We start from the raw sequence: 12,698 nt of genomic DNA on the forward strand, positions 1-12,698 counted from the left end.
AGTGTACTGTAGCTGTCTCAAACCTTCAACAAATTGCAATTATATTTGCGTTTTTTGCTGGGGATTTTGTAAATAAGAAAAACAACCATAAGGTGTTTTAATTTGTCTAAATGTAGCATCAGAGAAAACTAATTTTTATTCCATCCATTCAGAAGAGGGACGCATATGTACATTTAAGGCCAAGCTTTGCCCAAGAAACTGGTCAGCTGTGTAAATAATGAAAACACACTGCTTGAAAGCATTTATTCTCTATCTATACCTATTATCTGGGGGAAACTAAACTTTTCTTTGGATATGTGTTTTTTAAATATCCTGAAGTAGAATGTGGATTGAGGGATAAGTAGGTGGTACTCAAAAGTTTGGTGTTTCCCTCCCTCTTCTCAATGTATTAATTACTTAGTGTTATTCACAGAAGAATTTGTATGGTCATAGAATTATATTCTCTAAAACTACACAACATTTCATACTCATAACTTATTATCAAAAAGTAATTTTTTGAAAGTGACAAGTCTAACCTGATTATTATGCAGATTATGATTTTCCTTACCCATTCCTTCAAAGAAGAGAAAGAAGTACTAAGACCCAAATAGCTAAATAGGTATAGAGCATCAAAATTCACAAGAAAATTTCAACAAACATATTCAAGACCTCCTTTTTTTTTTTTTAAGGAGGTACTGGAGATTGAACCCTGGACCTCGTACATGGGAAGCAGGCGCTCAGTCACTGAGCTACACTCGCTCCCCTCAAGAACTTCTTTATTCTCACAAGTATATAATAAACTTAGATGAGGTAAGAACAGATTGGTCTACAAAGACTAATGGCACAAGGGCCTCTGGTATGTTTAAGGGTCTTAATGAGGCCAGAATGGCAAGGTATATGTTAAACACACTTGTGAGGATTCATTTGTCAAAGATAGTAATATGTCTTTATGTCGTATTACTATGTATATATTGTAATATGTGTTTTAAGCAGACAGGGGATTTTGTTTATAAAATAATTTGGAAGGACTGAGAGAGCAGGCTCTAACCCATGCTTCCAGGAATGGAATCCTAGGGAACATCATGTAGTTGGCTCACCAGGAGTGCTGCTTCCTGAGCTCAAATCAGAAAGGTGGGGAAATCTAGAAGCTACCTTGAAACTTTTTTTTTTTTTTTAATTTATCCCCCCCACCACCCCTTTGTCTGTTCTCTATGTCCATTTGCTGTGTGTTCTTCTATGTCCACTTTTATTCTCATCAGACAGTACTGGAGATCTGTGTCTCTTTTTGTTGAGTCATCTTGCTGTGTCAGCTCTCCGTGTGTGTGACACCACTCCTGGGTGGGCTGCAGTTTTGTGTGGGGCAACTCTCCTTGCACAGGGGGCACCCTTATGCAGGGGCATCCCTGCATGGGCTGGCACTCCTTGTGCGTAGCAGCACTACATGTGGCCCTGCTCACCACACGAGCCAGGAGGCCCTGGGTATCGAACCCTTGGACCTCCTATGTGGTAAGCAGACACTCTTATCTGTTGAACCACATCCACTTCCCTACTTTGGAACTTTTAACTAGGGATATACTACAATAACTACTCCAGTAATTAGGTTTTCAAATTCTTTTTTGCTCCCTCAGTGTCTTCTTGATGTCCTTTATCTCTTTAGCCATATTGTCTTTCAGCTTATTAATTTGATTTTGGAAATTTATATGCATTTCATTGATTAGTTGTCTTAAATCCTTGCGTCTTCTGGGACTTTGATATATTCCTTTTCTTGGGTCATTTCTTCTATTCTCTTAGGATGTCTTATAATTTTGCTAATGTCTAGGAATCTGAGTAGGATGGTGTGTTTACTCAATTTCTCCCTCTTTTGTAGGGATTTAGTGGCAGGAGGCTGTGTGTGACTGCTTTTCTTTGATTCTTGGTTCACCCTGTTCTGACCTTTAGCATTGTCCTTGTTAGTTGTTAAAATCTGGGCCCTGGACCCAGTAATGGGTTGCAGGCCTGCTTCCTAGGGCCTTGTGGATGGAGGCTGTAAAGGCTAGAAAGAGCCCCTCTCATTTTTTTATTTTTAATTTCCTTCCATGTACTTCTTTGGCCTGCCAGCAGATGGCGCTTTTTGGCAGCCCTCTCAGTTTAATGCCTGGTCAGAGTGTATTTGTTGATCAGTGCTATAGAGGATCTTATCTTAAGGCTAAGAGCCTCGTAGTTCACACTTTCTCATAGGCAGTTCTCCAAACTTTGCTGGCAGCCCCTTCTCTTTTCCTGGGTAGAAAATAATTCCACTCTTCTCTGCATCCTCAACAACCAGTCCTGGCCAATAGAGAGGGAGATTGAGAGAGTTGGAACCCTTTAGTTCACTGTGGGCTCCCATGGCAAACAATGGTCCAGCCCCATCAGGCCTGAAAGGGCTCATGGGACACAGCAGACCAAATTGGTGGGTCAAAAGCTGAGTTAGCCTTCGACTGTGTTCTTCTCTCTCTCTCTTTTCCTGGGAAGTTGGATCCCTGGGGGCCCTTTTGTCTGTAGCTGCCTAGCTGAAGCCTGAGAATCAAGTGTCCATAGTGCAGGGGAGGGCATGGGCAGTTGTAGCTTCTGCTTTTAACTCAGTTTTGCCATCGTACTTCTTTTCCTTTGCCCCTTTCTCCTCTGGGCGGTTTCCAACCTTCCCCTGGTGTTCTAAATCCTAGAAGAACTTTTTCTAGGCTATTTCAGCCTGTCCTCTAGCTCTTTTTCTGGGAGAGAAGAGAGTCCTGTGTCTTTCTAGTCTGCCATCTTCCTGGAAGTCTCTCCAGCAATTAGGAAATCACCCTTTCCACAGCAATTTGCTCCAGAGCCTCACATACCTAATAGATTAGTACCAGCACAAAATAGATGCTTCCTCATTGTCTGTCTTCATGAAACCAGTAACTTAATCAGTGAAAAACTATTTCCCTTCTGCCCTCCACAACATATATATAATTCCTTCATGCTATATATCAGCCAGTACAGCAGAAGCAGCAGCACCACAACCTCTTCTACACTAGTACTTTCCAAAATTACAACTGCAGGTAAGCACATGTGGCTCAAGCAATAAAGCAGGAAGCAGAGGTAGCTCAAGCGATGGAGCTTCCACATGGGAGGGCCCAGGTTTGGCTCCCAGTGCCTCCTAAGGATCAGACAAGCAGACAGAGAGAGCACACAGTGAATGAACACAGCCAACAGCGAGCACAAACAGTGGGGGTGGGGGAATAAATTAATAAAACAAATCTTTTTTGTTTGTTTGTTTTTATAAAGGGTATTTATTGGGGGTGGAAGCTTACAATTACCAGGCCACAAAGCGTAAGGTACTTTTCTTACCAAAGTTTGTTGCCACATGTTGAAGCAAGATGGCTATTGACGTCTACAAGAATTCAGGCTTCCTGGGTTCCTCTCTGGGCTCAGCTGCTATATTTTCTCCACAAGGCCAGCTGTAGACTTTCAGGCAAATGGCTCATCTGTCTTCCAGGGGCCTCTGCTGTGTCTAATTAAGCCTTCTTTCTGCTCCTCTGTGTACTTACTTCCCAGGCTCCCGCATTAAAACCAATAACATAAATTAAAAAAAAAAAAAAATACAACTGCAAACCTATTGCAAGAGAATCTGGGTAATGTAGTTTTAGTTTGCCTGCATCAGTGCAAAACATATAAAAAAGTGTAATAGATGCAGTTTTAATAAACTATTACTGTGCAGCAAAAGAAAATTTAGCGGCTAAAAGTGATTTTTTATTTCTCACAATTCTGTGAGTTGACTGTGTGATTCTTCTGTTCCATGTGGTGTTGACTTGGGTCATTCTTGCTGCTATATTTAGCTGGGAGTTCAGCTAGAGCACCGCATTTCTCCCCCAAATGATCTGTGTCTTCACATGGTATCTCATCTGCCAGATTTCTACACATGGTTCATTTTCTAGAGTAGTCTGGACTTCCTAATAGTGTGATGACTGACTGGGTTCCAGTAGGGAGCATTCCAGCCTCAGTATTCAAGAATTTATCAGACCTCTCTTTGTATCATGCTTGCTAATAAACCATTGGTAAAATAAGTCAGGTAGCCAAATGCATTGTCATTGTGGGAGAAGACTATAGAAGTATAAATATTATGAGGCGAGGTTTGGTAGTCTTCAAGATGGCCCCAAATATAGTACCCCTCTACACTGAATTGACTTGAATAATCAGTAGGCTGTTGTGGAAATGACAGGGTATGATTTTCTCCAGCTTAAGGCTTCAGCATCAAACTCCAACATCAAAAACTCTCCAACTCTGTCCTTTGCAATGCCCTTTAGTAGGACTCAATGCCCTACTGGCACAAGAGGTTTACATAATTACTTAAGTAAACCTCTGAATCCAATGTAATCTAATATGCCCAGAGGAAAAGATCAGTTTACAAACACAATCCAATATTTCTTTTTGGAATTCAACAATAATATCAAACTGCTACAGATATCGTCACTTATGACTTGCTCTCTTGGATCAGTCACTGTGAGGAAGCTAGCTGCCATTCTGTGAGGACACTCAAGCAGCCTTCTGGAGAGGGCCATGCAGAGAGGAACTGAGGCCTTTGTGCCAGATGAGGGAGTCACCTTTGAAGTGGATCCTGCGTACCCAGTAAAGCCTTCATATGACTACAGTTCTAACCTATCACAACTTCATGAGAGATTCTAAGCTTCAACTACTCAACTAAGCCCTTCTCCAATTCCTGACCCACATAAATTACATTTGATGTTTTATTGTCTTAAGTAACAAAGTTTTGGAGTGATTCTTTATATAGCAATAGACGGCAAAAATACTTAGGTAGAAAAGAAGACATGTATTTTCTGGAATTCAGGAATTATGGATATTTTTACACCTCTGCATTTTAGAATGATCCTAAAATATGCATTCATTAATTTTGTTTTAAGGACATATCCGGGGATTGACCCCAGGACCCTCATACCCATGTGGAAAGCAGTCAGTCAGCCACTGAGCTATATCCACTCCCTAATGAGTATTGGTTTTGTTTGTTTGTTTGTTTTTGGGAGGTACCAAAGATCGAACCCGGGACCTCGTACATGGGAAGCAGGCGCTCAACCACTTGAACTACATTTGCTGCCCTCAGGGCAGTTTTGACAGTAAAATATAAACAAAACATAATTGATAATGTTGCTAAATACCAAATGAATGTGGTTATTCATATGGCAAAAACTTTTTTCTTGGACAAGATGTATAAAAATGAATAATGAGAGTTCTTGATAAAGCTGATGCTAATGTAGATAATGTGTCTATGAGTAATCCAAAAGTTGACAGTTCTTTATAGGTATCTTTGAGTCTAGTCATTTTACGCTTCTCTTTACCCAAATCCTTAAATGAAGTATAATAAAATCTCATTGTAAACCCTGCAATTGTAACTTATTTGCTAGTTTGTGTTGTAATGGAAATGATTTTTTAGAAAACATTCTCCACTGATTTCTAAGTATCAGCAGTTGATTATATTTTTCTTTTATAAATTATTACAGATGGTAGTGAAAACTTTTATGGATATGGATCAGGATTCAGAAGACGAAAAACAGCAGTATCTCCCATTAGCTTTGCATCTTGCATCTGAATTCTTTCTCAGGAATCCCAATAAAGATGTGCGTCTCCTTGTAGCATGTTGTTTGGCTGACATCTTTCGAATCTATGCCCCAGAAGCTCCATATACTTCCCACGATAAACTTAAGGTAAATAAAATCTTTACAAAATCATTTTACTTTTATTTTTATAGTTTAGGTTACCTTTTTAATACACCTTTCAAATTACTCATCTTTCCATCTTAAGAAGTTTATATTCGTAAGCGGCAAAACAAACTTAGTATTCATTTAGTTACTATTCATTGAGAATCAATGAAATATGAAAAATATCAGGAAACAATGGTATTTTATAAGACTTTGAGGTATGGGTCTAAACTGGTCCTTGTCTAGTCATATCTAACCTCCAGGATAACCCATCACAAAGCTCAGGTGGCTAAGTTCAAAAGATGCATAGTAGATTAATGACATTGTAATTATTTTATTTTTTATTTTTTATTTTTAAAGACTATACTAGAGTTTACACATTCAAATGACTATTTTACCCTGCAGGTTATTCAGCATGGAAGACTAAATGCTCATATTGGTGGTTTTGCCTTTCTTCAGAATGTTCAAGGAGCTTCTCTTTTTAATTGACCTCTTGAGCTCATTTCACATTTTGAAGAAATTTACTCTTGGCAAATTTTAATTCTTTGGACTGTTTTCTTTTAAATGGTTCTGAAATTATGATGTCCCACATTCTATTCTGAGCTAAAACTTCTAAAGAAAGCATAATAAGAAATGGAGCACTGTCATCATGAAAAGTACAACCCTGGTACCAGAGTACTGCCTTTGTTCCACACAACTGTGTAGCCACAAACCAAATTCAGAACTAAGTAGTGAAAATTACTGTTTACATGTAGGAAATAGTAATGGAAAGACTCACTTGCAGCTCCTTAAAATGAAGATAATTGTTTGCCAAGATGTAAGGTAAAGATAGTAAAGTAGAAGTGCTACTGTAAAAAAAACAAGGGTAGTTAGAGTTAAAGCCTTCTGTGTTCCTCCCAGATGAGAAAGCCTGAATTTGTAGAAACAACTATGTATTTTTGCTCCTAAAGGATATAATTTTATGTGATTTGATATTTTCCAGTTATATTGAATAATGGAATAGACAGTTTAAAGGAATTCAGATAAAGGAGAATTTTCTTTTATTGTAATTTTTAATGGGTAATATATATGCAGAGTATTAGTGTTGTGAATGATAAATATTTGTTTCTAAATTAATATATTTTATCATTTTTTTTAACAGGACATATTTTTGTTTATTACCAGACAATTAAAAGGTTTGGAAGATACAAAGAGTCCACAATTTAATAGATACTTTTATTTATTAGAGGTAAAAAAAAAACAAACTTTAATAAATATCACATTATTTATGTCACATAGTAGACAATTCTTTATATAATAAGTTTATAATAGAAAATGAATCTTTTGTCTTACAAAACCCACTTAATGAAATGTCTTTTACATTTCATAAGAGAAATAATTATCTTTTTATTCTTCCTCATATAAAAAGATAAAATATATTCCACTAGAAAAACTGTTATATATTTGGAACTATAGCTTTTCTTTTCATCTCTGTTTTTCTCTTTTCTAATCTAAAAGGGGATTGAGTTGAGTTAATTTCACTGTTCCTTATATTTAGTATGTATATGTGTCTACCAACCCCTAACAATTCAGTATTTTCTGGTTTGAGGAGGTTAATGCCAATAGGTCTTTATAAAGATCAGAGTACATAACTAATTTATATGTTGGGTTTTTATAGTCTTTAATATAGTTTTCTAATTCTAAAAAATAGATTTCTCTAATGAGTTTTCTTTAGTGTAACTATTCTGTGTATGTATAATTAAATAATTATTTTTATTTATTTATTTAAAGAATTTAGCTTGGGTTAAATCATATAACATCTGCTTTGAATTGGAAGATTGCAATGAAATTTTTATTCAGCTTTTTAGGACTCTCTTCTCAGTGATCAAGTAAGTTATTTTTTAAGCACTTTTGTTTCAGTGCCTCTTTTGCTTACTGTGTATATTTAAATGTCATGTTTTATTAAGATCTTTTAATGTTATAAGGAATTGTTTTCCTTAAAAGACTTAACATGAAGAGGGGGGGGAAATTCTGGTCTCTCAAAACTATTTGCCCTTTACACTGCATTTTAAATGATATCTAAATTAATTAGTTTCTTGTTTACCCCAATCTGTGCTATTGGCTGTGGAACAATAAAGAAATAAAAAACCTAAGCCCTTGTTTTTAAGAAATTTAATTATAGAGACAACAGACATATTATAAAGCAATTGGTATAAGATGTTAAATAATGAAGTACCATGTTATAGAAGGAAATTATGCTTTATATCTACCCTTAATGCTGAGGGGCATAATTGCACAGTGTTCAAGTATACTGACTTTGCTATGTTTTCACTTTAGAGCTAGAAAAATTCTTAAACATTGCCTAAACCTACTCTTTCCTTATAGTAATAGAGAAACTCATGCACAGAAAGGATAGGATGGTTTGCCCAAGGACAAATTTCTGGATAGAAGAGCCCAAATTCTGGCTTTCAGTCCAATTTTTTTGGTACAGTAAACCAAGCATTGTTCAGAGTTATGTTCTAGAGCAGTGCATGGGATATATAATGTATGTCAGCATACATTTAAAATTTCTAGTAGCCACATTAAAGGTAAAAAGAAACATGTAAATTTTAGTAAAATATTTTATTTTACCTACCATAATTAAAAGTATTATTATGTGGCTCTGTTCATATTTCAAGTACTACGGCCTCTTGTGGCTAATGGCTTTTCTTATTGAACACATTTCTAGAGATTCTTACAGGGATATTATATTATGTCTGCCTTTATCCTTAGACAGATTGGTAGAATTAGAAGTAAAACTGGAATAAACAGGAGAGAACAAGACCAACTTGATCTTTAAATGGAGGCTGCATGAGAAAAAGTTCTTGTTACAATTGACACTAGACTCTTAAATAAAATGATAGAATATATAAACTTTACTTTTTATGTTAGTTAGCTTTTGCTGCACAACAAAACTTGCTGGCTTATAATAACTACCATTTTGTTTAGCTCAAGATTCTGTTTGGCAGTTCATGTTGTCTGGGCTGAACTCAGTTATGCTTGTTGTCATTTGGCAGGACATCTGGCAATTGGCTGGGGTGATGGTGTCACTGGGTCACATGTCTCAGATCATCCAGTGTGGTAGCCCAAGCTTTTCACCTGTTGGCATGGTTCCAAAAGTAGCAAAAAAACGGGCAAGCCACAGCACATGAGTACTTTTCAATCCTCTGCTTGCTTCATGTTTACTTACGTTTTATTGGCCAAAGCAAGACTAAGGGGCAAGCCCAGATTCAAGGATTGGTTAGGTAGATTGCATGTTTTGATGGAAGGAACAGCAGAGTCACATTTTAAGGGGGTGTGCATACAAGGATGTGAAGAATTTGTGGTCATTTTCTGCATTTTACCACAGCTTTGTAATTTTTTCTTTTAAAAATATGATTACTAACAAAATGCAAAACCAAACTCTTGATATTGTAGTCATTCAGCCACTATTGTGACCTTAACCATCCACATAAATCCATCTTCCCATGCTGTAATTATACCGCTTTTCAAAATCACTTACCCCCATGTATACTTTCCTTTGATCCTATTAAAATTTTCATTCCCTGAATCCTGAAGATCTGAGTTTATTGTTGATTTAATTATCTGATTAAAATAATTCATAGTGAAGTATTAGTAAACAAAAGACTTGCCTTTAGAGAGGAGTTTATTGATTTATATTTACCTACATATTTACCATTTCTGGTTTTCATTGCTTTGTGTAGATACAAAATTTCCATCTGATGTTATTTTTCTTCAGCCCAAAGGACTTTAACATTTCCTATAGTTCAGGTTGGCTGGTGATGGAAATCTTTCAACTTTTGTATGTCTGAAAAAGTCTACATTTCTCCTTCATTTTTGAACTTATTTTCCTAGTTAAAGAGTTGAAGGTTTACAGGTTTTGTTTTTGTTTCTGTTTTTTACTCTTAAAGGTATTGCACCATTCTTTTCTGGCCCACATTGTTTCTGAAGCAGTTTTATCATTTTCAATGTTTGTTCCTTTGTACACAATTCATCTTTTTTTCCCCCTGTAGCTCTTTCTAGATTTTAACACTAGTTTTAAGTAATTTGATTATATTTTACCCTGATGAAGCTTTTTTCCTACTTTTTTTAAAGATTTATTATTTATTTATTTCTCTCCCCTTCCCTGTCCCCGTGACCCCCCTCCCCCCAGTTGTCTGCTCTCTGTGTCCATATGCTGTGTGTTCTTCTGTGTCCACTTGTATTCTTGTCAGCAGCACCTGGAATCTGTGTCTTGTTTTGTTGTGTCATCTTGCTGCGTCAGCTCTCCGTGTGTGTTTCTTGCATCTGTAGGTTTATAGTTTTTATTAAATTTGGTGAATTTTCAGCCATTATTTCTTCAGATAAGAAATCAAGAAATTTTTTCTGTTCTGCTCTTCCCCTTCAGTTTCCCATTACACTTACATTTGAAATCGTCCACAGCTCACTGTTTTATCATCCATGTTTTCACAAGATGTATGGTCTTTTCTTGAACATATAGAATATAGATAGTTATACTAGCTATTTTAATGTCTTTGTTAACTAATTCTGTCTTTTCTGAGTCTATTTCAGTTGATTTTTTCCCTCATTCTAAACATATTTTCTTCTTTGCATGTCTGGTAATTTCTGCTTGGATGCTAGACATTGTAAATTTTACCTTGCATGCTGGGTATTTTTAAATTTCTGTCTATATTCTAGAGTTTTGTTCTGGGAAACAGTTAAGTTTCTTTCATTTTTTTGAGGCTTGCATTTAAGCATTTTAAAGGCATACCACAGTAGTCTTTACACTACAGCTGATTTCACCCCAAAACTGGGGGTAAAATCTGATTGATCTACCAAGTGTCCTGTGAATTATAAGGTTTTCCTCTCTGTCTTGTGGGAACATGTATTCTTCTCAGATCTGTATGAGCTCCAAGAATTCCTCCTACTTCTTTTAGGTGGTCCTTTCTCCATGCGTGAGTAATTTTCTCACACATGTGTGTTGATCATGACACAGTTGAGAACTCACAGGGATTTCTAATGCTTGCTCTCTCAGTAGCACTGTCCTCTTAAGTGTTCTGCCCTGCCTTCAGTAACCTCTTGGAACTTAGGGAAACTTCTAGGCTCTGCCAGCGTTCCCCTCCTGGCACTGTTGCCTGGAAACTTTAACCTGGCAGTAAGCTGGAAAAAATTATGGGGTTTACCTCATTTGTTTTTCTTCTCTCAGCAACATCTGTGTGATATCCAATGTCCAAAGACTGTTGTTTTATATATTTTGTGTGTTTTTTAAGTTGTTTTTGTTAGGAAGATGAATCCTGTTTCTTTTATTCCATCCTGGCTAGAAGTAGCAGTCTTGAAGAGCTTATTGATTTAGATGGTGAAATCTGTGGAAATATTTTTTGTCTCTCTTCTCTCCACTCTGTATCTACCCCCCAAAGTGTATATGGATCTGAGAGCCAAGTACTTTAGTCAGTTTCTTTTTTGCATCAGGGTAATCTCTGTTGTTCTTTCCTATACTCTCCCACATACCACTCACTACTACTGCACATTCTTGGTCTTTAGTAAAGTAACAAGATATGTGGTGGCAGGCTTGCAAGAGGGATGGCTACTGAAAGTTGTAGGAAACTATCTATGAATTGGATTTTTCAATCCACTTTTAACTTTTTTCTTTGTGTTTTATCACTAAGTGCCCACAAGTGTATTATTCATTATTCATTATTTCAAGTTAATTTTTTACAAAATTATAGGTAAGAGATATACAAATTATATTAAAGTTTAGTCTTAAACTCCCATGTGTATCTTTAGTGATATTACTAAATGATGTATTTTTCCTTGTTTGTCTCTGCATATATGTTCTAATAAATATGAAAATGGGTTGGTCGAGTCCTTAGTTAAAAATGTACTCAGAGAGAAGTGTAGATAGTCTACCAGTTCTAACAGTTTTTTGCTAGTCTTTTTAAACAAGCTTGCTTCAGCAGTAGGTATATTCATTCAGGAGGCCTATATTTGACTCTTCACTGGCTAAGGAAGCAGACTGTGAAACTTATTCATGGCTTTTATCTTTTATACCTTGATGCTTTTCATTTGCTTGTTTGAGATACCAAGGTGACATTTTCAGAACCGTCTAGCCATAAGTCCTAAAACATTTTATATTAAACTTTTGAATTACAAGACGAAGAGCTTTAGATAAAGTGAAAATTATTTTTGGCGTTGCCATAGGCTTTTTTGTGTATTTAACTATGGTTTTATCTTATTTGGAGAATTCATTAAGATCTTAAAAGGTAAATAGGTTAAAAAACTGTCCATCTTCATCATTTTATACATTTTTCATTTCCTGACTTTAATAAATAAATCTTGGCACCTTTTAAAATCGGGGACTTTAGCACAAGTGTTCTTTTATTTCTTTATTTTTGACAAACATTTTTGTTTGGCTGAATTTAAACACATGCTTGGAATCCTAATTGTATAGAGACGTAATTCATTTTAAAGGTCTTTGTTTTGGTAAAATACTTTCCAGCGATAAATTGCTGCTGCTGTAATAGTCAGCGGAGGAAGAAAGTAAACAGAGCAGCCAAAACTTCTTTGCCACTTTGGCATGGTTTCTTCAAGTGAAAATCTTTCCCTTGTATCGGAGGTTACTGTTTTAAAGTGGAAAGTTTAATTTTCCTTTTGTAACTCTTAGAATTTTTTTTCCTTTTTTTTTTCCTTTTTCTTTTTAGCAATAGCCACAATAAGAAAGTACAAATGCACATGCTGGACTTGATGAGTTCTATCATCATGGAAGGTGATGGAGTTACTCAAGAGTTACTGGACTCCATTCTTATTAACCTCATTCCTGCACATAAGGTCTGTAGAAAATAAAAATATTAAAAATTAATATCTAATGGTACCACTACACATATGAATAGTTGTTTTTTAATCATTTGCCATCCCATGTAATTGTTCCCACTATCCTTCTCCAGCTCCCAATAAAATATAAGAGCACAAATTAGTTTTATAGCTGTTATTCTTTTTAGAAGATACGTTACCATATTATATTGAGACAAATTT

At 36.0% G+C, this 12,698-nt stretch overlaps 1 protein-coding gene across 8 annotated transcripts in view; it reads left to right on the forward strand.

The window, feature by feature from the left end:
• PDS5A (PDS5 cohesin associated factor A) overlaps positions 1-12,698 on the forward strand; it is a 159,037-nt gene that overhangs the window by 47,628 nt on the left and 98,711 nt on the right. For 4 of the 8 annotated variants that reach the window (XM_058299533.2, XM_058299545.2, XM_058299540.2 and 1 more), the window contains exons 3-6: positions 5,475-5,678; positions 6,814-6,900; positions 7,443-7,540; positions 12,368-12,494. In XM_058299533.2, the coding sequence (XP_058155516.1) occupies positions 5,475-5,678; positions 6,814-6,900; positions 7,443-7,540; positions 12,368-12,494 (516 nt within the window). The remainder of the gene's footprint in view (positions 1-5,474; positions 5,679-6,813; positions 6,901-7,442; positions 7,541-12,367; positions 12,495-12,698) is intronic. The other 4 variants (XM_058299563.2, XM_058299553.2, XM_058299560.2 and 1 more) reach the window with 2 other exon arrangements.

This window comes from Dasypus novemcinctus, chromosome 1 (assembly GCF_030445035.2).
Source record: "Dasypus novemcinctus isolate mDasNov1 chromosome 1, mDasNov1.1.hap2, whole genome shotgun sequence".
NCBI classification, from domain to species: Eukaryota; Metazoa; Chordata; class Mammalia; order Cingulata; family Dasypodidae; genus Dasypus; species Dasypus novemcinctus.